Genomic DNA, 27,834 nt, shown 5'->3' on the forward strand with positions numbered 1-27,834 from the left:
GTGCACACCACCACACCTGGCTAATTTTTGTATTTTTAGTAGAGATGGGGTTTCACCATGTTGGCTGGAATGGTCTTGAACTCCTGACCTCAAGTGATCTACCTGCCCCAGCCTCCCAAAATGCTGGGATTACAGGTGTGAACCACTGCGCCCAGCCTAGTTTGATATTCTTAATGTGCCCAAAGTATTCTCCTGTAACATTTTTTAGTAGCTACACAATATTCAAACACGCAGATATGTTATAATTTATTTACCCGATACCCTATTATTGGAAAGCTGAGTTTTTTTTCTTTGTTTTGTTTTGCTACTATTCTAAAATGCTATAATGAACGTTCCAATAGATACATCTTTGTATACATCCATGGTGACTTCCATAGGACAGATTCCCAGCAGTAGAATTGCTGGGTTGAATGATATGCTTAGGTAATGACAGAAGACTCATTTCAAGCAGCTTCCCAGGTCTACAACTAAGGATTAATGAGTCTCCCGCCCCCTCCCAGTCCATTCAGCATGATCTGGATCATGAGGACTGAGATCTGGAAGAGACTGAGATCTGGGAGAGGCTGAGATGCCAAAAGCCCTGGCTCCACCCATACCCCTCACCCTGAAAAAGGCTCTAGGAATTCTGCAGCCTAGCAAGGCTGTGGGAAGCTCATTTTAAAGCTGTTACGTTAGTCGGCACACGGAAGCCATAGAGAGCCTATCCAGGGCTCATGGGACTTTAGTGATCCTACCCTTCTGCCAAGGATCCCCCATGGCTGCAGCTTGGAAATTTCTGCAAATGGAAGAGCTACCCCTTAGGCACAGTCGTGTCTGAGCAGGGATCTCCTCGGGCCTTCTCAGAATTCTCTCCCTGGGCACTGGGACTCTTGATTTCTTGAATATTATGTTCTAGGTGGCTGTGGAGGAGGTGAGGGGATGTAAAGAAAAAGCCTAGACTTGGCCGGGCATGGTGGCTCATGCCTGTAATCCCAGCACTTTGGGAGGCTGAGGTGGGTGGATCACCTGAGGTCAGGAGTTCGAGACCAGCCTGGCTAACATGGTGAAACCCTGTTTCTACTAAAAATACAAAAAATTAGCTGGGCATGGTGGCACGTGCCTGTAATCCCAGCTACTCGGGAGGGAGGCAGGAAAATCGCTTGAACCCAGGAGGCGGAGGTTGCGGTGAGCTGAGATCGCACCACTGCACTCCAGCCTGGCCGACAGAGCGAGACTCTGGCTTGAAAAAACAAAAAGAAAAAGAAAAAAGAAAAAGCTAGACTTACGTGTCATCTAACCCCTTTTCTCAACCCCTTTCTCTTCCAGGAATAGTCAACCCTGGATGGCCTCAGGGGAAGGGGGATCCTGAAGCCCAGGGCAGCCTCCAACTCTACCCCTTCCTCCTTTGAAGGATACTAAGGAATCCAGAAAGGAGGGGCAGGGACGCTGTTACCCACCCCATATCCCAGCATCCACATTGCTCTCTGATGGTCAGGACAGAGCCTTCTCAGGGAGACCAGCTTGTCTGGAGCTGTGTCTCTTGACACTCTTAAAGAGCCAGTGAAGGTCTGTTCGTGGTCATGAGGCACACCTTCAGCGAGCAGAGTGGCCTGTGTCTTCACAGAGCCCGGAAAATGAACTAGTATGAACTTTGCCTCCAAGCAGCAGAACTTCTGTTTCCCTGCCCCTAATAGGCTCTCTGGTTACTGCTTTACAGACAATCGTTCCCGTTCAGTATGAGACAAGAATGGCCTGCGGGCTGGTCAGAGGTCACGCCTACTCTGTCACGGGGCTGGATGAGGTGAGCCTGGTGGGGCTTGGTGGGGCAGGGGCACCCTCCTGGGTTAACCTCCTGAAGTCAGGACTTAGCTGTTGGGGCCCCTTCCCTGTCTGCAGAGCTTGCCTCTGATCAGGACATTCAGTTCAAGGTCCAAGCCACGCAGAGGGGCCTGTGAAACTGGTAAAGGTGGATCCTGCCACAGTTGATGCATAGTTTGTTTATCTTTGCTTTTCGAGCTAAAGATGGCAATTTTTCCAACATTTCCAATGAATAAATTGAAATATCATTTAACTTTGTTTTTACAAAGTTGGTTTCATGTGTTCTTGAGCTTCCTGTTCTCTCACGTTCAGAAAGCTACATTTGTCTCTGGGTAGCCACGGGGACTGGTTCCAGAAGCCCCAATGTTAACAAAATCTGCAGATGCTCAAATTCCTTCTATAAAATGGAGTAGTATTTGCATGTAACCTATGCACATCCTCCCGTATACTTTCAATCATCTCTGGATTACTTATGGTACTGAACACAATGGAAATGCTATGTAAATAGTTGTTACACTGCATTGGGGTTTTTTTGGTATTACTTTCTATTGTTTTTTCTTTGTTTTTTGGAATTTTTTTTTTTTTTTTTTTTTTTTTTTTTTTTTTTTTTGAGACGGAGTCTCACGCTGTTGCCCAGGCTGGAGTGCAGTGGCGCGATCTCGGCTCACTGCAAGCTCCGCCTCCTGGGTTCACGCCATTCTCCTGCCTCAGCCTCCTGAGTAGCTAGGACTATAGGCGCCCGCCACCGCGCCCGACTAATTTTTTGTATTTTTAGTAGAGACGGGGTTTCACTGTGGTCTCGATCTCCTGACCTTGTGATCCGCCCGCCTCGGCCTCCCAAAGTGCTGGGATTACAGGCTTGAGCCACCGCGCCCGGCCATTGTTTTTTGGAATATTTTTGATCCACAATTGGTTATATGCCAAAGCCATGGATACGAGAGGCTGACTGTTCTGTTTTGGTCCTTCTGGGACTTCTGGGCTTTCCTGGGCCATGTCTGAGACAGGAACATTGTAAGGCCTGTTGCACACAGTTGGGCAGGTTGTGCCCTGTACAGAGGGATGGGCTGAGAGGGGCAGTTGCCTGCATCGGCCCATTGCAGCAGACCGGAGGAAGTCTGCTTGTTTGTAGTTCCTCAGTCAGCAGGGGCCTTTTGTCTGTCTGTCTGTCTGTCTGTCTGTCTTTCTCTCTCTCTCTCTCTCTCTTTTTCTCTTTTCTTTTCTTTCTTCTTTTCTTTCTTTCCTTTGAGATGGAGTCTCACTCTGTCACCCAGGCTGGAGTGCAGTGGCACAATATTGGCTCACTGCAACGTCCGCCTTCTGGATTCAAGCAATTCTCCTGCTTCAGCCTCCTGAGTAGCTGGGATTACAGGCGCGTGCCACCAGGCCCAGCTAATTTTTGTGTTTTTAGTAGAGACGGGGGTTTCTCCATGTTGGTCAGGCTGGTCTCGAACTCCTGACCTTGTGATCTGCCTGCCACGGCCTCCCAAAGTGCTAGGATTACAGGCGTGAGCCACCACACCTGGCCAGCAGAGGCCTTTTTTCTCATTTATTTGAAGACACCTGATGTGCTAGCAGGCCTTACTGTTTATGCCCCGCCTCCTCCCCTGAAGCTCATAATAGCAGGATGTTCCTGAGAAAATTGCCTCTTAGAAGATAGAGAGGAGATGGCCAAACCCTAAATCAGGCAGACTCAGGAGGAAAGGTCTGACCCTTCCATTCCCCAGCACACTTCTGATGAGTCTCCTTGGCCAGAGTCAGGCAGAACACCCTCCCGTAAGGGATTTGCCCCCCAGCCCCCTCCCAGCCCGCAGGGCAAGACAGAAGATTCCCTTTCCAGACAGGCTGCGGAGCATGAGAGCTCTTTCTCTGTCTTAAGGTCCTGTTCAAAGGTGAGAAAGTGAAGCTGGTGCGGCTGCGGAATCCCTGGGGCCAGGTGGAGTGGAACGGCTCTTGGAGTGATGGGTAGGTGAGGGGACCCCACGGGATTGGCAGTGGGGGACAACAGGGCCCCGGACAAGGCTGTGTTGGGAACTGAGCCATGAGAGTATTGAAGATGCTTGGTATAAGATCACCCTCAAAACCAATGATCCACAGAGAAGAGGGGCACAAGTGTTGGCTCCAGGGAAGGGCCAGGAGCAGAAGCGGGGTGCCGGGGACCCAGAGAGGTTACTGACAGCCATGGGCTGAAAAGGAAGGATTCCAGAAAGCGTGGGGAAGGTCCAGGCAGGAAAAGAGTATGAATGCAGGGGTCTGGGCTAGACAAGTGACTTCCCTTCTTGGAGTCTTGTGTTGCCTTACCTGTAAAATGAGAACAGTATTATTAGCACTTACTGTGTGGGCTGTTATGAGGAGTAAATGGGACTGTTTTTGGAAAGTTCTGAGCCATTGCCAAGATTTCCTTACCCATGCTATCCCTGTATGAAGGCACAAGAGCCCTTTGAATTTTACTGCTTATCACGGAAAGGAATAGACTGGGCGCAACAAAAATAACAAACATGGGAAGTTATTTTGACGGCTCCAGCACATTTGCAAAACTTCCATGGTCCCACTGGTTCCTGATGACCTCTACTGAATGGGAGGCGATTCACTACTGAATGAGCCCATGAGCTCCTCTTATTTCGAGAGGGGGATGGCAGGACTCAGTAGAGGAGAAGGACCACCCCCAGGCAGCCTGGGCCCCTGGCTTCTGTGCTTATGTACCGCTGGGTACCTCTTAGCCCAGCATGTAATTACTGGTTTGTTCAGTCATTCGTTTAGCAAATGTTTCTTGGGCACCTACTACATAGGAGGCACAGGTCAAGGCACTGGGAATATTCTGTGAACCCACAGCCTCCCTTGATACACTGTGATTAGGGGCCGATCCTCGTGTCCTGACTGCCTCCTGCAGACATTCACATGCCTTCCTTCACTTATCCACGCTACAAATCCTTACTTCCTCAGTGCTGACTTCTGCCAGGCCCTAGGCTACCGTCTGGGGATGTAGAAATGAACGCAGACTCATGGGCCTTGTGCCTGTGGGTTTAAGGTCCGGGGAAGGACAGGCAAGCACACACCAATAATTGAGATCAATGCCACAGTAAGGATCACAAAGAGGGGGCCTCCGCACCTAGTTTGGGTGGGAGGGGAAGCGTAGAGAAAGGTTACCTGGAGGGAGCGACTCTCTGCTCTGGGAAGGCCCTCAGTGACTCCTCAGTTGTCTACTTCACTGGCCCAGGTCACCTGCAGGGACCCTTGCTGTGTTCTCCAGCCTCAGAGCTTGGTGTGCGGCCCCACCCTGCTTACCATGAAGCTGCCATCACAGGGCCTGGAGACAAGTGGACCCAACGCTGTTCACTCAAGGAGATTTCCTCTACTGCATCCCTCCTCCTGGTCTCAGGAATCTCCATGTCCCCTGCAGGGCTCTCTCACTGACTCCAAGCACCTCCTCAACCCCTTACCTTTCCAGGGAGCACCTAGTTTAGTTGAATTCTCCTCAGTGAGCCTGAAACATATGTGCACGTTATTGGCCCCATTGTGAGGAGAGGGAGAGTGTGAAAACTGCCCAGCCTTTAGAAACACAATGCTGGGCTGTTTCCCGGCACAGGAAAGGAGATGTTTACAGGCTTGGCCTTTTTTTCTTAGTAACTCAGAGTTTCTTATTATATGACAGGCACTCTACTAACAGCTTTGCATGCATTATTTCATCTGCCTAGCCCAGCCCTGTGAACAGGTGACATAATCATTTTCCTTTTGCAATTGAGGAAGCAGAGTCGGACAGAGGTTAAGTGACCTGCCCAAGGTTGCATAGCTAGCACTATTATTAAATGGAACTCCCAGTTTGTCTATGTCCAGAACCGAATTCTTCTTTTTTTTGAGACGGAGTCTTGCTCTGCCACCCAGGCTGGAGTACAGTGGCGCAATCTCAGCTCACTGCAGCCTCTGCCTCCTGGGTTCAAGCGATTCTTCTGCCTCAGCCTCCTGAGTACCTGGGACTATGGGCGCTCACCACCACACCCTGCTAATTTTTGTATTTTTAATAGAGACGGGGTTTTACCATATTGGCCAGGCTGGTCTCGAACTCCTGACCTCATGATCCGCCCACCTCGGCCTCCCAAAGTGCTGTGATTACAGGTGTGAGCCATTGCGACCGGCCCAGAACCCAATTCTTAACCTTTAAAGTATGATGAGGAGAAGGGTCAAGCCCTCGCAGGCCCATTTAAGGAGTTTAGGCTCAGTCTTGATGTGAGAAGTCACTGCTATTGGGTTTCACACTGAGGGTAACACATGAGGTCAATATTTTGGTGGTTCACAGTGGCTGCAACTCTTTGTATTTCTCCTATCCCAACCTACATCAGGCCTTCCCTTCTTCCTCCTTCCTTAATTCCTCCGTTTTCCCACCAGTTGGAAGGACTGGAGCTTTGTGGACAAAGATGAGAAGGCCCGTCTGCAGCACCAGGTCACTGAGGATGGAGAGTTCTGGTGAGTCCAGAACCCAGGAAGACCCAGAAGGGTAAGGGATGGGGAAAAGAGGGGAAATCTCAGACGTCAGTCCCCAGCTGAGGTTATCAGATTCCAGCCCTTGAGAGATGTGGGCTGTGTTCTTCTCCTCCAGCCCAAGGCCCAGCAAGGATGAGGTTCTGAGAGGAGCCTTCCAGGCCACAGGGACAACTGAGCCCAGGACCAGACCAACATGACATGGCTCTTGCCTCCCCTGTGCCCCTCCGCCGCATACTCTATTCCAGCCACATGCACCTTGGCCTTAGCACAGTTCTTTTCTGAGCCTAGGAAGCTCCACTTACCCTGATCTTCCAACGTCAACCTCACCGTCTCAGGTTGCTTCTACTCAGGCTTCAAGTCTCAGCTTAAGGAGAGCCCCCTAAGTTCCCCCAGGACTGGGATTAATTTATGATGCTCATCACCCTTAAAATTGTTTGCTTGTCTGTTCTTTCCCAAACAATCTCTCCTTTCCGTGCACCTGGCACAGCGCCTGGTGCACAGCGGTGGGACACACGGTAATCTTTTGGAGAATGGAATTTCTGTTGAGCTCGCCCATCAAGATACATGAGTTGGAGTCATTGTTTTTTAAGATTTCTGCACCTTATTGTTCATAAGTTATACTTCAGTTTCTTAAAAAGGAAAAGTATGTAAATGAAGAATGAATGGATAGGAACAAAAAATGAAAATGGGTTTTATGGGTTTCTAATTTTTATTGCCATGTTATTTGTATTCCAATTACAACTGATCAGAGGTGCAGAAAGCTTTTAGGTGTATTTATTAAGAGAGTTGTGTTAGAGTTGGAAATCACATTCCTCATACCATATGAAAGCAAAGCCTCATGACAGTTTGAGTATTTTAGTTTCCTTTTCTTCAGATTCCTTCATATTTTTCAGCTTGAAGAGGTATATGTAGAATATAAGTTTGGACATAAACCAACAGGCAAATTTGTAGCAGAGCTTTTCTCATTACGAGGAAATTTGAGTTTTCCAAATCAATGATGATAATAAAGCTTAAGCAATAGCTAAGAGCAGTCGCTTAGAAAACGAGATGCAAGCTGGGTATGGTGGCATATGCCATAGTCTCAGCTACTTGGGACGCTGAGGTGGGAGGATCACTTGAGCCCAGGAGTTCAAGTATAGCTGGAATAACATCATGAGACCCCATATCTAAAAAATAAAAACAAAAAAAAAAAATAAAGAAAATGAGAAACATGGCTTGTGGCCAATATGTTAGGGAAAAAAAAAAATGTTCTCTTTTTCTTAGTTCCTTTTGGGAAAATAATAATTCTTCTGTCAACATATTTAATGTCTGACACTGTGGCAGACATTAAGTATGTTGTCTTACACTTGGGAAGGCCAAGGTGGGCGGATCACTTGAGGTCAGGAGTTCGAGACCAACCTGGCCAACATGGTGAAACCCCATCTCTACTAAAAATACAAAATTTAGCCAGGCATGATGGGCGTGGGCCTATAATTCCAGCTACTCGGAAGGCTGAGGCAGAAGAATCACTTGAACCCGGGAGCCAGAGGTTGCAGTGAGCCCAGATTGCACCACTGCACTCCAGCCTGGATGACAGAGTGAGACTCTGTCTCGGGAAAAAAAAAAAAAAAAGTTGTCTTAGTATCATGTCAAGGGAAAGGTTTTTTGTGTTTTTATTACTTTATTTTTTAATTTATTTAAAAACTACAATAGAGATGGGCCTTGCTATATTGCTCAGGCTGGTCTCAAACTCCTGGGCTCAAGTGATCCTCCTACCTTGGCCTCCCAAAATGCTGGGATGTGGGCCTGGGTAACATATGGGACCCCAACTTTACAGAAAAATTTAAAATTAGGCAGGTGTGGTGGTGTGTGCCTGTAGTCCCAGCTATTTGAGAGGCTGAAGCAGGGGGTCACTTGAGCCCAGGAGGTTGAGGCTGCAGTGAACTATGATTGTACCACTGCACTCCATCCTGGGCAACAGAGCAAGACCCTGTCTTAAAAAAAAAGTGCTGGGATTACAGATGTAAGCCACCACACCTGGCCTTCTATTTTTTATGGATATATCATAGCTATATATATTTTGGGGGTACATATGTACCCATATTTTGGGGGTACATATATTTTGATACACATATACAATGTGTAATGATCAAATTAGGGTAATTGGGATACCATCATCTCAAATATGTATCTTTTCTTTGTGTTGGGAACATTACAATTCTTTTCCTCTAGCTATTTTGAAAGATACTATAGGCTGGGCATGGTGGCTCATGCCTGTAATCCCAGCACCTTGGGAGGCTGAGGTGGGTGGATCACCTGAGGCTAGGAGTTTGAGACCAGACTGGCCAACATGGTGAAACCCCATCTCTACTGAAAATACAAAATACAAAAATTAGCTGAGCATCATGGCAAGCAACCTGTAATCCTAGTTACTTGGGAGGCTGAGGCAGGAGAATCCCTTGACCACAGGAAGTGGAGGTTGCAGTGAGCCAAGATCACGCCATTGCACTCCAGCCTGGGCAACAGAGCGAGACTGTCTCAAAAAATATATATGTATATATGTATACACATACACACATATACATACAGACGTGTGTGTGTATATATACATATATGTATACACGTATACGTATTAAATGTGTGTGTGTATATATACGTATATATATATACAGTATGAAAGCAAAGCCTCATGACAGTTTGAGTATTTTAGTTTCCTTTTCTTCAGATTCCTTCATATTTTTCAGCTTGAAGAGGTATATGTAGAATATAAGTTTGGACATAAACCAGCAGGTAAATTTGTAGCAGAGTTTTTCTCATTACAAGGAAATTTGAGTTTTCCAAATCAATGATGATAATATGTATACAGTTTACTTATATATTTTACACAATACGTATATATTTTAATACATATATATGTGTACACACACATATATATACACATATATATGTCTGTATATATATGTGTGTATATACACACACACACTATACTATAAATTCTTGTTTAGCTGTGTTTGCCTTACTGACTGTGCTACTGAGCACTAGAGCCTTTTTTTTTTTTTTTTTTTTTTTTTTGAGACAGAGTCTCACTCTGTTGCCCAGGCTGGAGTGCAATGGCGCAATATCGGCTCAATGCAACCTCTGCCTCCTGGGTTCAAGTGATTCTCCTGCCTCAGCCTCCCAAGTAACTGGGATTACAGGTGCCCGCCATGATGCTCAGCTAATTTTTGTATTTTGTATTTTCAGTAGAGATGGGGTTTCACCATGTTGGCCAGGCTGGTCTTGAATTCCTAGCCTCAGGTGATCCACCCGTCTCAGCCTCCCAAGGTGCTGGGATTACAGGCGTGAGCCACCGCACCCGGGTGAGCACTAGAGCTTATTTCTTCTATTTAACTGTATTTTGTATCCATTAGCCACCCCCTTTTCATTCTCCCCTCTCCTTCCCTTCCCAGCCTCTGGTAACCACCATCTACTCCCTCTTCCATTACATACACTTTGTTTTAGCTTTCACATATGAGAGCATGCGACATTTGTCTTTCAGGGCCTGGCTCATTTTTGAATCATTGTTAGGAAAGATGGTGGTTTGGAGTAGATGCATCAGAAGTGACAGCGTTTGCCCTGAAAAGGAAACAGAGGCTCCTCTGGGACCCTGGCCAAGTTCCTGTGACTGTTTTATTATTGTGCGTGTTAGCCCTGGGGTCTTCCACTCCCAGCCCTCCTCACCTTTTCCCATATGGGTCTCTCTTTTCTTCCAACCTCTCAGGATGTCCTATGAGGATTTCATCTACCATTTCACAAAGTTGGAGATCTGCAACCTCACGGCCGACGCTCTGCAGTCTGACAAGCTTCAGACCTGGACAGTGTCTGTGAACGAGGGCCGCTGGGTGCGGGGTTGCTCAGCCGGAGGCTGCCGCAACTTCCCAGGTGAGAGATGCTCTTGATGGGGGGAGGGTCCAAGCAGAACAAGTTCCAGGCAGAAGAAGCCTAACTAGCGCTTATGAAGTCTCTCTGTTCCAGATGTCCACTATCTTATTAAACTCTCCCTATTTTACTGAGAAGGAAACCACCATGCTGAGAAGTTTGCAGTAGGGAGCTGGTAGTGACTTTGAAGCAGGAAATTGTGGGAACAATGCAGATGTTGCTTGACTTATGATGAGGTTATGTCTAGATAAACCCGTCCATCTTTGAAAACACCCTGAGTCGAAAGTGCATTTAATATGCCTAATCCACCAAACGTCATAGCTTAGCCTGGCCCACCTTAAACATGCTGGGAACACTGACCTTAGCCTAACTAACCTCAGCCTAACCTTAGGGCAAAATCATCTAACACAAAGCCTATTTTACAATACAATGTTAAATATCTCATGTAACTTACTTAATACTGCACTAAAAGTGAAAAACAGAACGGTTGTATGAGTACTCGAAATCCAGTTTCTATTGAATGTGCATCACTTTCACATTGTAAAGTTAAAAAATTGTAGCTGAACCATCCTAAGTCGGGGACTGTGAGTACTGTGTCAGTAACAGTAAGGGCAGTATTGGAGAACCAAGTTAGCAGCTGCTGCAATAGTTTAAGTCAGAGATGATGAAAACCTAGACCAAGTCAGTAGCAGCAGAGATAGAGGGGAGAGAGCGGATTTAGGGAGAGCATATTGGGTGATGTATGGAAGGAAGAATAAAGAATGATGTCAAGATTCCCAGTTGGGGACCTGACAACATTACAACATAAGACACACAAGACTGGGTGGGTGGCTCACGCCTATAATCCCAGCACTTTGGGAGACAGAAGCAGGAGGATCACTTGAGCCCAGGAGTTCAAGACCAGCACAAGCAACATAGTGAGATCTCATCTTTACAAAAAATTTAAAAAATGAGGCAGGAGGATTGCTTGAACTCGGGAGGTTGAGGCTGCAATGAACCATGATCGTGCCATTGCACTCCTGCCTGGGTGACAGAGTAAGACCCTGCCTCAACAAAAATAAAAAAGACAAGAGAGAAATATCAGCGTGTTGTTTTTGGTGGAGTTGACTGTGGGGTTATAGGGAAAGGAATTTAGCTTGGGACAAGGAAAGGTTGAGGTTCCTGCAGAGTATCCCAGTGAAGATTTGTAATAGAGTATTGGATGCGCATATTAGATGGCACTTGGTGATATAAGAACTCAAAAAATAAAAGACCAGAAACGGTGGCTCATGCCTGTAATCCCAGCACTTTGGGAGGTGGAGGCAGGCAGATCACTTGTGGTCAGGAGTTCAAGACCAGCTTGGCTAACACGGGGAAACCCCGTCTCTACTAAAAATACAAAAATTAACCAGGGATGGTGGCGGGCGCCTATAATCCCTGCTACTTGGGAGTCTGAGTCAGAAGAATCGCTTGAACCCAGGAGGCAGAGGCTGCAGTAAGCCGAGATCGTGCCACTGCACTCCAGCCTGGGCAACAGAGCCAGACTGTGTCTCAAAAAATAAAAAATAAAAAAAAGGTAAGAGAGATTGAGGCTGGGATATATGGCTCAGGCATCATGAGTGTGTAGGGGGCACTTAAAAAGCAGAAGTAAGAAAGATTGCCTAGGGAGGCAGGAAGGGTGAGGTAAGAGGAGAAGAGGCCGAGACCAGATTCCAGACACCAACAGCGTTTAAGGTGCAGGTAAGGAAAACAAAATCATCAGCAAAGACTGAGAACGAAAGCTCAGAGGAAGGAAGAGCCACACATCCGGTCAGTACAGCTCTATCTGTATAAAGGGAGCACCCCGCCCCCCGCATAGACAAATGCCTGAATCGTGTTTTCTGTTGATATTTTCTAAGCACCTAGATGCAGGGCATAGAAATAAATAGGTTCCCTCTGTCTCATCTCCTTCCTGCCCTCTGAGAGGCCCCTCTGAATGCATGTTTCCTTTCTGGGGGGGCAGATACTTTCTGGACCAACCCTCAGTACCGTCTGAAGCTCCTGGAGGAGGACGATGACCCTGACGACTCGGAGGTGATTTGCAGCTTCCTGGTGGCGCTGATGCAGAAGAACCGGCGCAAGGACCGGAAGCTGGGGGCCAATCTCTTCACCATCGGCTTCGCCATCTATGAGGTGTGCAGTCCTGATCGGCTCCAGCCCGGGAAACATACTTCCCCAGCGAGGACGCTTCCAGGGGCTTCTAGAGGGGTCCTCTGGCTTCCTCGATATTCAGTGACCCCCAGAGCTCCTGGTATCAGGCCCACTTGTGTTAGTAATAAGCAAAAAATACCAGGGGGGCATCGGAGCAGCAGTGGGGTGGGCCTGGCAGGACGGGTGCTGGGGATCAGGCTTCCACATGCGGGCTGCAGTTGCTGGCATTCCCTTCCGCAGGCTCCTCATCCCCATTCAGATCTGAAGCATCTTCCTTTCTGTTTCTCCTCAAGGTTCCCAAAGAGGTATAGCAGCAGCAGCGGCCAGCAGTTGTGTGCAGCACTACCCAGGGGGCCCCGAGTCTGTCTGTGGCTCATCGAGAAGCTTCCTGGTGGGGTGTGTGGGCAGGACTGTGATAGGAGAGGGCCTTGCCCGCGTTAATTCCACTGCAGAGCAGGTGCCTCGGGGCATTGCATGACCTGTGACTACCACCCCCAGATGTGTACTTTCCCCCTCGCACCAGACACTGCGTGTCACACGCCTTTGCACACGCACCCTCCATGCTCACAGCCACACACACAGTCACACAGACGCATTCTGAGGGTGGCTGCCCTCTTGGGATGGAGGAATCACTTCCCTCAGAACCCAGCCAAGTCCTCTAGGCCTTCTTGGGGGTCCTTCCAGCCTGAGGGGCTCTGGAGCTGAGGAGCAGCTGTTCTGGTAAGTGTCCCTGAGTGTGGGGATGGCACAGTTGCCATTCACTGTGAATCACAACAGAAAAGGAAGTGAGGTAGGGAGGCTATTTAAGCCTTGGGAGTCTGAAGTAGGGAGGTTGAGACTGTGACATGGGTGACCAGGGAGTCGGGAAGGGACCCTCGGAGGTGGCTGTGGCAGGACAGGGCGTCCCTCCCAAGCGGCTCATGTCCCGCGGGCTCTCCCATGTCTCAGATGCACGGGAACAGGCAGCACCTGCAGAAGGACTTCTTCCTGTACAACGCCTCGAGGGCCAGGAGCAAAACCTACATCAACATGCGGGAGGTGTCCCAGCGCTTCCGCCTGCCTCCCAGCGAGTATGTCATCGTGCCCTCCACCTACGAGCCCCACCAGGAGGGGGAATTCATCCTCCGGGTCTTCTCTGAAAAGAGGAACCTCTCCGAGTGAGTGCCCGCCCAGCTTTCCCACCTGTTTCTAAAAGCTCACGTGGCCCACTCCAGAGATGGAAGGCGTGAGGCAGCTAGTCACGTCTCCTCCAGAGGTCCTGGGATATGTTGACCAGCTGAAAGTCTTCTGCTCCTGAGCCACTGGCCACATTACCCCCATTCATTCACTCATCCGTTCTGCAGATATTTATTGAGTACCTACTATGTTCCAGGCACTCTCCTAGGCACTAGGCCTAGAGTACTGAAGTAAACAGAAAGAAATCCCTGCCTTCATGGAGCTTAATATTCTAATATGAGACAATAATGGATAGGAAAAATATACGTAGCACGTTAGATTTGGAGAGGCGATATGGAGCAAAAATAAAGTACGGAAGAGGGATAGGAGGTGTTGGGGATGCTTGAAATTTTAGGTTAGCATGGCCAGGAAAGCCACATCCTGTCCCTGGTCACCATAGACGAACTCATAGCCCCTGTCACTCTGATCTCTGTCCTTGGAAGACGCACCAGGTACATGGGTAGGTGGCTGGCCATGGGGGGCTCTGAGCAATGCCAACAAGAACCTGTGTGCCTGGGCTTGGCTGTTGGGGATGGTGCTGACATGGGCTGGTTCCTGGGGTTGGGGGTGTTAGTTCCAGGGGTTCTCTAGAGGCTGGTCCTGGCTTGGCCGCGGGAAGCCGTGCACCAGAGCAAACCCTCCACGGGCTTCCTGCTTGCTTCTGGTGACACTGAGACCCCACATGTCTGTGTTCCTCACAGGGAAGTTGAAAATACAATCTCCGTGGATCGGCCAGTGGTGAGTGGTTTAGATCTTCTGTGTAGAAAGTCCAGAGGGTACCCTTCTCTGACCATGCAGGGGACAGATGGTGCAGGGGACAGATGGTGCAGGGGACAGATGGTGCAGGGGACAGTGGGCAGTGGCAGAGGGAATGGGAGTCTGGGCTGTGCTGAGCAGTCCCTCCATGGCACTGCAAATCTTGCTTGGCATGGCCGGAAGTAATGGGCCTTATGCACCGGGGGCCATTGAGGCAGTTCAGGGGCTGGGAATTACGGGAGAGGGTCCTGGAAGGGAGAAGCAATTTGAACAATCAGAGGGAGGGAACAAGACCACAGGAAGGGATGACAAGAGCCGCAGTGAACACTGGATTCTGAGCCTGGATAACATTGGATTTCACACTTAGAGAAAAGAAAGTAAGATGGTGCGGACCTGGTGTCGACACCTGGATCCTCCACCTACCAGTGGGGTGACCCGGACAATTTCTATAGTCGCTCTCACTCAGTTTCCTGCTCTGTAAAACGGGGACAATAATGTGCCTCGCAAGCCTTTTGGGAGGTTTCATCAATGAGATGATGTATGTGAAGTGTCTGGCACAGCATGGGCACTCAAACAGAGGTGTTTTTCACATTTTACACTTTACAAGGTACTTTTCACATGTGTTATCGCAATATTTGCGAGGTTTCTGAGAGGTAGACGGGGTTATAATCCCTGGTGTTCAAGAAAGGAAGTAGGGGCTCAATGGGGTTGAATGACTGCTCTGAGTTCACAGAGCTCAGTAAGTGGCAGGGTTGGAATTCACATTCAGCCTCTCTGACTCCACGCTGAGGCCAGCCCCCGGCAGTGCGAAGCCCAAAGTCTGAAGCACAGAGTGCTGTGTGTTGGGCTCTCTGTGCTGAGCCTTGTGACTGCCTTGGGGCTTTGGGCTGTAGTCAGTTGGCAGTCTGTGGGGATGACATAGGTCAATGGGAGGACAAATACCCCTCTGAACAGCCTTCTGGGCAGTGAGTCATGGTCATAATCCTGACCCTGACCCAGGTCTCTAAGTGCCTTCTGAATGACCACAGGCGATTGGTTTTAGTGGTAGGTGTGGGGGGGTCTGTTCTGGTCATCTGGATGCTGGTCATCGGTGTACAGTATTGATCAGGACCTGCAAACTCAAAAGCTTACAGGAGCTGGCATGTCACCTGAGTAGAGTAGGCAGGTGCAGGGGTTTTGATGTCCCTGCACTGACACAGTTGTCTGCAGTTCTCACCTGACATTTGGCTCCAGTGTGGAGGGTCAACAGGAATGTTGGGGCCGTGGGCAATCTGGAAGACACAGGGAGCAGCGGCCCTCGGCTTAGCGGATAGTTGCCACAGGGATTACAGGCCCAGGCAGCCTGCCAGAGCTGCTGCTTTTACCAAAGAAAACCTCCCTATGGTAAATGGTTGCTCGAAGATTTTTAAAAATATTCTATAAATCAAAATCCATTGTCAGGTCAGTTTGAGTGAGCCATGTTTTTGGTGTTTTAGTAACCAATTTCATTTTTATTATTATTTCTATTTATTTATTTATTTTGAGATGGAGTTTCGCTCTTGTCGCCCAGGCTGGAGTGCAGTGGCGCGATCTCGGCTCACTGCAACCTCCGCTCCCCGGTTCAAGCAATTCTCCTGCCTCAGCCTCCTGAGTAGCTGAGATTACAGGTGCCCACCACCACGCCTAGCTAATTTGTGTATTTTTTAGTCGAGACGGGGTTTCACTATGTTGATCAGGCTGGTCCTGAACTCCTGACCTCAGGTGATCCACCCACCTCGGCCTCCCAAAGTGTTGGGATTACAGGCGTGAGCCACCGCACCCAGCCACCAATTTCATTTTTTAAAAAAAGGAAGAAAGCAAGCCTTAGCCAGAAGATCCTTTTCCTTGCCATATGCAGTAAGAGTAAATTACAAAAACAATGGCAGAGTAGTCACTGGTGTCTGGACATGGGGGAGAAAGAATTCTTTTCTCCCTTCACCCTCCATGCCCTTTTTTGGCTCCATGTGACTCAGATTTCTGGACCCCGGAGCCTCACCCCCAAGCTAAAGACCAGGATACAGGGAAGCCAAAAGCCACTGGCCATTCTGGCAACTTGCTTTTCACTTATTCTGCATTTACTGTTTCCTTTTCTTGTGCAGAAAAAGAAAAAAACCAAGGTAGGTGTGTGGGTAGAGAGCACAAAGTGTGTGTACTCATGCATGTGTGTGCATGCGTGTGTGTGTGCATGTGTGTTGGAGCTCATATGCATGCATGCACCAGAGTTGCCTCCTCCTCCCCCTCCTTCCCTGAGCTCCTGCTGGGGCTGAGAGTACAGTAATGACAGCTGAGATTTGCTGGGGGAAGGCTACGTGCCAAGCACTCTTCTAGGTGATTTCCATGATTAATTCCATCCTCACAACAGCCCTATCCCCATTTTCAGAGGGAGAAAAGGTACAGACAGATTGACTAACTTGCCCAAGGCCACACAGCCAGGGAGGGGCAGAGCCAGTACTTAGAGCCAGGCAGTCTGGGTCCAGAGTCTGTGTCCTGAACCACAAGAGGCCATCATACACCATCAGATTTGGTGCTAGCATTTCTGGTGGTGCCTGGTGGTGATGGATCCATCACAGGGGACCTCTACCACATGCCAGGCACTGTGCTTGGGGTCAAACTCTCTTTTTGTGTTTTTTTTTCCCCCAATTATAACAGTATCTACAAAGTAGGGTGCTGTTATTTTTCCCCTTTCATAGGTGAGATAGACTCAAAGAAGTGAACTTGCCCAAGGAACAGAACTAATAAGTGGGGAAAATGGAACTGGAAACCATGTCTGTTTACTCCAATACCTGTGTTTCTTGCCCTCTGTCTCTGCTGCCAGGCCCCTACACTTCAAGGCCTGCATTGTCCAGACCCACACTCAGGCCTGCTGGCGTGTGCCTGGCAGGGATGCTCCATGGCCACATCACATCCATCCTACACATCCTCCCTCAGACTGTGACCTCCATTTGCTCTGGGATCCCCACAAGCTTCAGCTGCTTGAGCAAGACACTTTGCTTAGAAGGCAGAGCAAGCCAGGGCCTCTGGAGCCTGCTGGGAGCCAAAGCTGGGGAGCTGTTTCCATGGGTCTATCTGCTTGAGCTGTCCTAGATGAGCCGCATGGAAGGGCAGTGACGCCTGAGCCCGGGCGGGCTGCTTTTCTGCTCTGAGAGGCTCTGCCTGCCCCGTTGTTCTCTTCATTGCAGCCTCAATCCCCACAGCCTTGCCTTCCCTGGGCTTTCCCTACAGGTGCACCGCACCCACCAGTGTTGGCGCCATGCAGCAGCCGCTCTCCACCCTTTTCATATCCTTGTCACTTGCACGAGCATGTCTTGAAAATATCCCTTGTTTGTGTAGTATCTTAAATGGTTTTGCAGTATGATTTTGCATTCCGTATCTCATTTGATCCCCACAAGAGCCCGATGAGGAGGGAAAGCAGGTTTTACTATTAAAGGATGAGTAAACTGAGGCCCGAGAGATTTCTCATATGAGGGGCAGGGCTGGGATTCCGGCCCAGTGTTCTGATGGCTCACCCACTGACCATGCCGCTGATCCGTGTCCTTTTTCAGTCTGTACTTTGCAGAGTCCTAGAGGATCCTTGGAGGTGCCTCAGTAGCTGCCATGGTGATGTGGGGTGCTGAGGGCAAAGAGCTCTGTTCTCATTAATCAGAGCAGCTCTGTTTCTTAATGACTTTATATACACGGTGTTTCTGCAGGAAATTTAATTTGAACAGTGTTTCCATCTGGAAAAAAAAAAAAAGTCCACAAAATACTTGACAATCACTGCACTTTTAGCATTCTTAGCATTTCACATGCTGAGCTCAGTACTCCACCATGAGGAGGGATGGAGTGGGTATGAAAAGATAAAGAACTGAAGTCACACGACTTGTCAGTGGCAGAGATAGAGCTTGAACTGAGGTTGAAGAGCTCCCGCCTGTTCTTTTCCTCTTCTCACTGGATAAAGCTGCTCCGAGAGAGAGGCTGCCTCAGTGTGCCTGTTCAGACTGTAATCCTCACTTCCTTCCTGCCCGCTCCCTCCTTCCCTCCTCTCTCCAGCCCATCATCTTCGTTTCGGACAGAGCAAACAGCAACAAGGAGCTGGGTGTGGACCAGGAGTCAGAGGAGGGCAAAGGCAAAACAAGCCCTGATAAGCAAGAGCAGTCCCCACAGGTGTCTGAGCACGTGGCATGGGTGGGGGCGGCCAGCGCACTACGGGGGCTTCCTATGCGCTTGGGATACACGGGCTGGAGGCTTCCCAGGGGGTTGTCTTGAACATCTAGAGGTTTGGATTCGTCCCACTGACCTTTTCTCTCAGCAAGTTCCCCTGAAATTCGGGCTGCTGCTTGGGTGAATATCCCAGGATGGGGATTCCATTCTAGGAGTGGACTGGCAGGCTGAACCTCCCATGGAGCTGATCCAGCCAGGACAGAGAGAAGGGGAGGCAAAGGCTGAGACAGAATCAGCCCAGACAGAGAGAAGGGGAGGCAAGGGCTGAGACAGAACCAGTTTGAGAGTAGATCTAGCCAGGACAGAGAGAAGGGGAGGCAAAGGCTGAGACAGAACCAGCTTGAGAGCAGAGGTACAACTCCTGTCTCCTGGTGTCCTTGAGCATTTTACAATAGGGGGATAAAGAATAGGAGCAGAAAGTGGGGCTGACATCAGAAATGGGGTCCTCTAGGGCTCACAGGAGGGTGTTAGATTGGAGTGGGGTGCTTAGTGGAGGTGAGCCTTAGAGGCAAAAGTCTTCAGACCAATCGAGGCCTCTCTTCTATCCATGGCCTCGTGCACTGGGGCCTAGGGGAGGTTCTCTGAGGACTTGGCCTTGAGGACAGAGTGGCTGGAGGAATCAGAAGTCAGACCTTTGACCTGCGGGCACCTTTGTTTGGAATGGTCGGGCCTGGGGTGGTGGAGGCGGCTCTTGTGGGTGGGGACTGGGGTGGTGGGGAGGAGGCTGTCTGTGTCTGCATGGCCGCCACATCTTTGGCTGGGGGCGTCAGGGCTGGAGAGGTGTGGAGTGAGGTGTCACTGAGGCCTCGATGCATCTCACTGCAGCTCACCGGTCTGCATTTGCCTGTCCCAGCTCCTGCTGTCACCTCTGGCCGTTTTAGGCACTTGGCTCCCTTGGCCCAGAGGAGCTTGCCCCTCAGGCCTGTGCACCTCTGACCCCTGTGAACCAGTTTTCCTTTGTGCCTCCACAGCCACAGCCTGGCAGCTCTGACCAGGAAAGTGAGGAACAGCAACAATTCCGGAACATTTTCAAGCAGATAGCAGGAGACGTGAGTACCTCCAAGCCCAGGACGCCCACAGGTGCTGCTTCTCTCCTGGATTAACTGCTCAGATTACCAATTATTTTGTTACTGTTTGGTAGGGTCATTTTGGACTTCGGTGGAGCCACGGAATGTGTGTGTGGCACAGAAATCCACAAGTCCTTGAGTTTTGGACTGCCACATCCACTGGTGGGCTCAGAGGCCTTTTTGCTCTGCTCACGGTGGTCCTGATAGCTGGGGTGCAGTATCTGGCCCCCGTCTTCCTCAGAAAAGCCCTAGCTTCCCATGACATAACAGCACCGACAGGGATTTCACAAACACGGCCAGCTGGAATTTGTTTTACAAAGCGTCTGCGCCAGGAGCTGCTGTACTCCTGAACCATGACCCTCCTCTCCCTTCCTCCTCAGGACATGGAAATCTGTGCAGATGAGCTCAAGAAGGTCCTTAACACAGTCGTGAACAAACGTGAGTTGCTCAAACCAAATGTGGGGGGTGGGTGGGGAGTCCCATTGTCTCAAAGCACCTTCTCACTCTTCTCCATCCCCCCAGACAAGGACCTGAAGACACACGGGTTCACACTGGAGTCCTGCCGTAGCATGATTGCGCTCATGGATGTATCCTTCCTGCTGCCCCTTCCCGACCCTCTGTCATCAGCCCACGGGGGCCAAGGCACCATACAGGGTGCCCAGTCAGGCAAAGGGCCCTAATTTGTGCCCAGGAAAACACTTAATTCAGAACCTGATTCAGAACATCTTGGATACTCCTCTGAAAGGGGTTGTTAGAGGCTGAAGGGGAGGACGTTGGGTTGTAACTGCCCTAACCCCTGTGCTGCTCTCAGGCCTGGGATCCTGCCCAAGCAAAAGTGGCCCTTAGGAGATCGGCTCCCTGGGTTACAGAGTAGGTGCAATCTCTGACTGGTGGCGGAGTGGAGGGGAGGGTTAAATACCACAACAGGGTTAGGACAGCCCAGGCAGAGTCTTCTAGACCCTCCCTCCAAATCCAGGGGGATTTTGCTATGTGCTGTGTAGCCCTGACCTCCCTCCTCCAGACAGATGGCTCTGGGAAGCTCAACCTGCAAGAGTTCCACCACCTCTGGAACAAGATTAAGGCCTGGCAGGTGGGAAGAGAAAATGAAGTGTGGGAGTGAAGAACGGGGTTGATTTGGAGATTCAGTGTGTGACCTCCATCCTCAAATTTTCTATTGCCAGAAAATTTTCAAACACTATGACACAGACCAGTCTGGCACCATTAACAGCTACGAGATGCGAAATGCAGTCAATGACGCAGGTGCTAAGAAGGAAGGGGTGGGAGGGATGTGGACCCGAGGCGGTGGGAGCAGGAATGGGAGGGGACTAGGCTTCTAGGACCCCACTAGAGAAAGGAGAGGGAAAGGGCTTCTCATTTTCCTTTCCCAGGTCACAGGGTGGCCGAGAGGCAAGGAAAATAGAAGGCAGGCCCAAGGCCTCCAGCTCCATGTCCCCCTTTAACGTGGTCCCCTCCACAGGATTCCACCTCAACAACCAGCTCTACGACATCATTACCATGCGGTACGCAGACAAACACATGAACATCGACTTCGACAGTTTCATCTGCTGCTTCGTCAGGCTGGAGGGCATGTTCAGTAAGTGGGGGAGAGGGGCTGCCCTCCGCTTTCTTGCAGGGGCAGTTGTGGCAACAGGCATCTCACCTGATAATCTCCAGTCTGCCCCATCCAGGCGCAACAAGGGCCAAGGCCCTCTTTAGGCCCAGAATGGGATGGCAAAGCTGGTGATTCTCTGCCTGCAGATCTTTGTGCTGATGAGGGACAGCACTGGGCACATGGTCCTCTTAGAGTGCACCTGTAACTGGCCTCTGGCCTGTGCCTTCTTTCACAGGAGCTTTTCATGCATTTGACAAGGATGGAGACGGTATCATCAAACTCAATGTTCTGGAGGTAAAGCATAGGCACAGCCCATTCCCCCTGCACATTAAAACGCAAGGTGAGGGTCAGCAAGGCAGACTGGACCCACGGTGTGCTCATTTCCACACAGTGGTGGAGGGAGGGGATAGGAACAGAACATGGAGGGAGGCTCAGCGGGCTCACAGGACACGAGCACTTGAGGCCCAAAGGGACCTCTGCCCCCCCAGTCACTCGATGCTGGAAAACATGCACCTTCTTAGGGAAGATCTAGGAGAAAGGAAACAGTAAACCACTGCTGCTTGGAAAATCTTCCGGAGGTCTGACCTACTGGGACTGTTCCCTTTCCTCTTGCCCGTAAGATTCCTGGGGCACGGGGTCACTCTTTTCTGATCTACGTTCTGATCTTGGGACTTCTTTCAGTGGCTGCAGCTCACCATGTATGCCTGAACCAGGCTGGCCTCATCCAAAGCCACGCAGGATCACTCAGGATTTCCGTCTCGCCCTCTATTTCCAAAGCCACGTACCTCAAAGGACCCAGCAGCTGCACCCCTGCAGTCCTCCAGGCACCTCATCAGTCCTGTTCCTCCTCCATTTTACCCCCTCCTCATCCCTGATCAGTCATGCCTAGCCTGGCCCTTTAGTAAAGCAGTGAGGTAGGAAGAACAAGCCCTTGTCTCTCTGCCGTGTGGAGGAAAGTGCCTGCCTCTGGTCCGAGCCGCCTTGGTTCTGAAGTGAGTGCTCCTGCTAACCTTGCTCCAGGCTGTCTGCAGAAGCACCTGCCGGTGGCACTCAGCACCCCCTTGTGCTAGAGCCCTCCATCATCTTCACACTCTCCCACCATGGGCCAGGAACCAAACCAGCACTGGGTTCTGCCTGGTTATTTCAGGAGAGGCCTGCTGTGGGGTAAACTCACTCAGTGGAATAGGGCTGGTTACTTTGGGCTGTCCGACTCGTAAGTTTGGCTGCATTTTGAAAAAAGCTGATCTAAATAAAGGCATGTGTATGGCTGGTCCCCTTGTGTTTTGTTGTCTCACATTTAGATACCAGCCATAGCATGACTGAATGGCTTCCAATCCTACACTCACCTATGACCTAGAAGAGAACAATGAAAAACATACACAAAAAATCTTGAGCCCCCCCTTTAATCATGCCTATTGCTATTTCTTGAGCATAGGAATTGCTCAGATACTTTCCAAGACATAAAAGGAAGGCAGAGGAATAGTTGTTACTGTAAAAGACATCAAGAATAAATGGGTTATATACAACAGGAGGGGCCAGTTACCTGAATGTAATGGAGTGGAGATTGAGCTATCCTAGCCCCTCTGTTCACTAACTGGCCTGTTGTGTGACCGTGGACAAAACCCTGAACGCAGCAGTTTGCTAAACTTACCTGGACCATGGCCTGTGGCATATCTACAGGCATCCTGTGTTTTCCACCCAGTTTCCTTCTTCCTCGCTAAGCCAACGTGGAAAGGGCTGACCATGAATATGCAGACAAGGTAACGAAAGTAAACTGTCAGTTAGTAAAAGTACTTTATTTTCCTCTTGTATTTGCTTTATATCTTGCTTTACAAAGTTATGAAGTTCACAGCTTTATACCAAAATGTAAGAAGTCTATTTGCTTATAAACATTTTTGCAGTCATCTGATTTCATTCTTGTAATCCATATTCAATATTAAAAAAATCAGAAACCAAGGGTGCTGGAGCAGCTCTAGGGCATATATTTCTCTTAAATAGAAGAAAGATTTTCAACAGCTTTTCCTCCTTGACACGCTCCTCTCCCAGTTTATTTGGGTCACTACCTTGAGTTTAGAGTGCATCTGGGAAATTTAGTCACCAGGTAACCCAGCAGGGCTGTACACTTGGGCTTGGAGGAGGTGAGGTTAGAGGTTACTGTCTAACACAGTAGGTCTGGTTTCTATGAGGAGCTCACATCCACTTGCATAGGGAACTCAGTCTATCCCAAATCACCTCCACCACAACTTCTATTCCCGTCTGTGAGACCGCTTCTCTTAAACCCGAGGAACCTGATGATTTGGGGGCAGGAATAAAACCATTATTTTATAAATGTGGCAGGTATGGCCTTCATAATTCTAGAAGCTCCCGTTTAGGTAACAGAAACAAAATTGAGAAGCAAGCATAAACTGCAGTTATTTGAGCAAACCAGAGCATATGTGCTGTTCAAATCCCACTTTACAATATACTTCAATCTCACCTCCAATGAATTCTCTTCCATAAAATATACCATTCCACTAAGTATATACCTACTCCCACCAAATCATTCACATGCCTCATCACTAAAGTTGTCCATTGTATAATCTACCAGAAAAAAGACAAAATAAAACCTGTGGCAAGCAAATAATCACTTAAACAGTAATAATATTGCCTCTAAATTAAAGGTAAGTCAGGAGCTGAACACTCAACTGTTAACTCTTCTGGGGAAGAAAAAAGTTTTTCCCACAAAAGCAGGAGTGCAGTAGTAAGTAATGACTTTCTCTCAAATTCAAGTAACATCAGGTCAAGATAACCTTTGCTGTTAGAGTTTTGTTTGCATTGTGTGGAATTGCTTTATAAACTGAGTAGAGAGGTATGCCAAAATTATTTTTAACCTAATTAAAAACTCTCACATAAAACTTGAAGTGACATATTTCATCAGAACAAACTGCCATTTTAACACTAGCATAGGTACACAAAAGGATTTATACTATGGTTTTCTTGGCTTTAAGCCATTAGAAGTAGGCAAAAGCAACCAAGAATAACATTCTAAAAGTGGTTCCAACTACTTTAAAGACATCAATCAGTTTTTGTCAGGTCACTTAATGGTTTCCTTCCTTCACAAAGCTACTAAATGCCAGAGTCAACAAAGATCCCTGAGCCACAGCTCTTCTCTGAGGGGAAACAGGGTTATAATAAGTCACGACATTGTGGAAGACATTAAAAAAAGAAGGCAAAGTTCTGCATAATTTTCAAGACACTTGTAAGTAGTAACACACAACCATAAGCAGCCAAAATGCTTATGGTCCCTTTATTTCTTAACAGAGGGCTAGAACGGTTCATTTTGGGTAACATGCTAATCTGGTGTTAAAAGAATTTCATGTGTTCTTGAAACAAAGGCATTATTACTGCCACTGCTTCAAAAAAAGCCTTCGTGAAATGAAGAAAAATCTGACAAGTAGAGGTTCCCACGCGTACACATGCACACAAAGGAACCTGCACACTTGCACGTACACAGGCAGATACAGACACACAGTTCCACCAAAGCGACATCCAAATTGGAGTTCTTGCTGATTCTACCAGTCTGTAATACTCTCAGAAGTTCCCCACAACGGCCCGACACCTCACCCAGCCTCTTCCCGCTGCACAAAGGCTCCTCCACTCTCATCTTTTCCACACATCCTCAGGCAGGGCAGAAGGGCACCATGCGGCAGAGCATCGAGGCTCGCTCAGCACACAGCCAGCCAGCATGAAAATGCGGCTTCACTACAGCCCAGAGAAAAGGGCCAGGTTTAGTCATCGATCCAAATGCATCTTCCCGGGAAACGACCATTCCCAAACACACAGAACAGCTTGGCTTCTCTGGATATCCTTATAGGAAACAGGGGTGAGAGGTGGGAAAAGCTTCTTAATCTCATACAGAAACAGCACGAATATTTAACACATTTTTTGCAACAAGATCTTCTCTGTTCTCCATTAAGCATCACATAAATTTCACTAGTGTGGTTAACAAAATGGCTTTCCCCAAGGACAGAAGTCAAGAGCTTGTGGGGGCATTTATTATCTAGTACTAGGCCATTATCTCCTAGATTAACCTTTTTTTGTTTTTTGAGGTGGAGTTTCACTCTGTCGCCCAGGCTGGAGTGCAGTGGTAGGATCTTGGCTCACTGCAACTTCTACCTCCCAGGTTCAAGTGATTCTCCTGTCTCAGCCTCCCAAGTAGCTGAGACTACAGGCACACGCCACCACACCCAGCTAATTTTTGTATTTTTAGTAGAGACTGGGTTTCACCATGTTGGCCAGGCTGGTCTCAAACGCCTGACCTTGAGTGATCCACCCACCTCGGCCTCCCAAAGTGCTAGGATTACAGGCATGAACCACCAAGCCCAGCCTTCTAGATTAATTCTTAACATTTTTTGGATCAACTAAGAACCACTGGAGCCTTTTCTGGAAAAAACACATACTCAGTCTCACACACAATTTCTGGGGGTTCCCAGACCCTCTTGAAGCCTATCCATGAACCCCCTGGTGAAGTCCCCCTGCCCGATAGCCTGAGGGAACACATGTGAGTAGATGTGTGTGCACTAATAGGGGCGAAGACAGACCTGGATGCTCTGCAATCCCAGAGAGCATGTCCCAAAGCTTGGTATGTGGCCCTGGGCTCCTCCCCCTTATTTTCTCTCTCTGAAGAAGCTTTCTGAGGTTTTTTTTTTTTTTTGAGACGGAGTCTCACTCTGTCACCCAGGCTGGAGTGCAGTACCGCAATCTCGGCTCACTACAATCTCCGCCTCCCGGGTTCAAGCGATTCTCCTGCCTCAGCCTCCTGAGCAGCTGGGATTACAAGCACACACCACCACGCCCAGCTTATTTTTGTATTTTTAGTAGAAATGGGGTTTTGCCATGTTGGCCAGGCTGGTCTCCAACTCCTAACCTCAGGTGATCTGCCTGCCTCAGCCTCCCAAAGTGCTGGGATTACAGGCATGAGCCACCACGCCTGGCCACTTTCTGAGTTTTGAGGATCCAGAAACAAAAGGCTGGAAAGCAACACTTCTACAGGTTTACTGATGAGTCTGGAGAAAATCCAAAAACAAAGCCCCACTGAGGGTTTGTGAATTTGGCTGTTCTCAGTGGCCAGGCAGTCTCTGCTCCACTCTTCTTTCCCACCTAGCAGGGAAGTGAAGGCAAAGAACTGTCTCAGAAACAAGTCTCTAGGAAGTCTGCTTGAGGTCCTAAAAACCGTATTCAGATGCTTTATTCTAACCCCTTCTCCCCCACCATCTTGGGTGCTGCAGAGGGGTGGAAAACACCCATGAGCCCAGAGGAATACTGGATGGCTGCCATCAGTCTAGGCACAGCCATATAGTGGGAGAGATGGAGGCTGGCAACTGAACAAACCAAAAAGGGTTCAAACCGACATTAGGCTTGCAGGGTCAGACGCTAGAAAGGAAGATAAAGGTACACCTCCAGCTGCAACAGCCTGACAGGATCTGTGGCAGGTAGTGCCCAGTTCAACAGCAAACGTAAAGGTAGACATTAGGTCTACGCACTGCCTCACACTGAGCTTTCTATCCACATTTACAGAGGTTTGCTAGGAAGTGGTGTTGTAAGGACTTGTCACCATGTGATTTGCTTTCTGAATTCCTAAAATATGGTCAGCAGAGCAGCCACTGTTTGTCAAAAATCTACTGTGTCCTTTAGCACTTAAAGCCAGCTCTGTCCATCTATGAAGCAAGAAAACAAGGACACACACTGCACATAATTGTTAAGAAAGAAAACTATTTGCTTCCAATTTGAATACCCAGCTATTACAAATGGAGAAATTAAAACTGATCCCGAAAGTCTAGCACTTAAACAAATTTGTACTTGAAAGCCTGACTATAGGTTTAAACCATCATAAGAACATAAACTAAACATTGCAAACTGAAGTCAATAAAATATACATATGATTAGGGTCAAACTGGGTAACCAATTAGGATCTGTATCTTTAATAAACACCTGGAGAACGCAAGTAGCATAAATCACTATATGCCATGCTGTCCCAGAGGAGTGTGGTTCCCTAACATCTGTCTAAATCTATTTAAAACCTCCAGCACGAACTTAAAGAGTAATCTATCATCCCATAGAGCTGCCCAGACGTATGCTAGAGGCCTGGCTAGTAACCGCTTTCTCCTTCCTTGCTTCACCAAGGAAGGGAAGAGAGTGGCCTATGTGGGGGGCTGATGTGAAAATAGTTCAACTAATGACTTCCCAACGTGGGAGGCAAACAACTTCATGAATCAATTTTGCTGTCATCTTCAGCGTGTCGTTCAATATGTCCTGCAGCATCCTAGGAATGAAGGAAAAGGACCCATGAGAGAGAAGTTGAGAGTAAGACAGGAGAAAGCCAAAGCCAAGGAAAGCCGCGTGGGTCCATTCCACCTAGGATCCAGACGGGAAAGGCAGTCAGGAGCCAGTACTTTGCTAACTTACATGAAAGCGTGTACTTAAAGGTGAGCTGCTGTCTCAGCACGAGAGCACTGTAATAAATCTCCAGGTTCAGTTACTGGATTTGAAACATCTGAAAACATTCTCTAGGCCCTTTCTCAAAAATGACCTAATTCTTCATTTGAAACTTCATTAAGCTACCCCCCAAATCTCTGAATCATAAAAAAA

General features: G+C 48.6%; 2 protein-coding genes across 10 annotated transcripts in view; one reads left to right on the forward strand and one right to left on the reverse strand.

Annotated features, from left to right (window-relative positions):
- Positions 1-22,480, forward strand: part of CAPN3 (calpain 3) — a 58,644-nt gene extending 36,164 nt beyond the window's left edge. For 2 of the 5 annotated variants that reach the window (XM_050799429.1, XM_050799431.1), the window contains 17 exons: positions 1,697-1,780; positions 3,674-3,759; positions 6,178-6,255; positions 10,013-10,173; positions 12,152-12,339; positions 13,294-13,496; positions 14,256-14,292; positions 16,428-16,445; positions 18,358-18,471; positions 19,500-19,577; positions 19,976-20,033; positions 20,118-20,182; positions 20,617-20,685; positions 20,777-20,855; positions 21,073-21,189; positions 21,443-21,501; positions 21,889-22,480. In XM_050799429.1, the coding sequence (XP_050655386.1) occupies positions 1,697-1,780; positions 3,674-3,759; positions 6,178-6,255; positions 10,013-10,173; positions 12,152-12,339; positions 13,294-13,496; positions 14,256-14,292; positions 16,428-16,445; positions 18,358-18,471; positions 19,500-19,577; positions 19,976-20,033; positions 20,118-20,182; positions 20,617-20,685; positions 20,777-20,855; positions 21,073-21,189; positions 21,443-21,501; positions 21,889-21,915 (1,521 nt within the window). In that variant the 3' untranslated portion in view covers positions 21,916-22,480. The other 3 variants (XM_050799428.1, XM_050799430.1, XM_050799432.1) reach the window with 3 other exon arrangements.
- Positions 22,481-22,984: 504 nt separating this feature from the next.
- Positions 22,985-27,834, reverse strand: part of ZNF106 (zinc finger protein 106) — an 80,947-nt gene continuing 76,097 nt past the window's right edge. For all 5 annotated transcript variants that reach the window (XM_050799350.1, XM_050799348.1, XM_050799349.1 and 2 more), the window contains one exon: positions 22,985-27,508. In XM_050799350.1, the coding sequence (XP_050655307.1) occupies positions 27,452-27,508 (57 nt within the window). In that variant the 3' untranslated portion in view covers positions 22,985-27,451. The remainder of the gene's footprint in view (positions 27,509-27,834) is intronic.

The sequence above is a fragment of the Macaca thibetana genome, chromosome 7, assembly GCF_024542745.1.
Source record: "Macaca thibetana thibetana isolate TM-01 chromosome 7, ASM2454274v1, whole genome shotgun sequence".
Lineage (NCBI taxonomy): Eukaryota > Metazoa > Chordata > Mammalia > Primates > Cercopithecidae > Macaca > Macaca thibetana.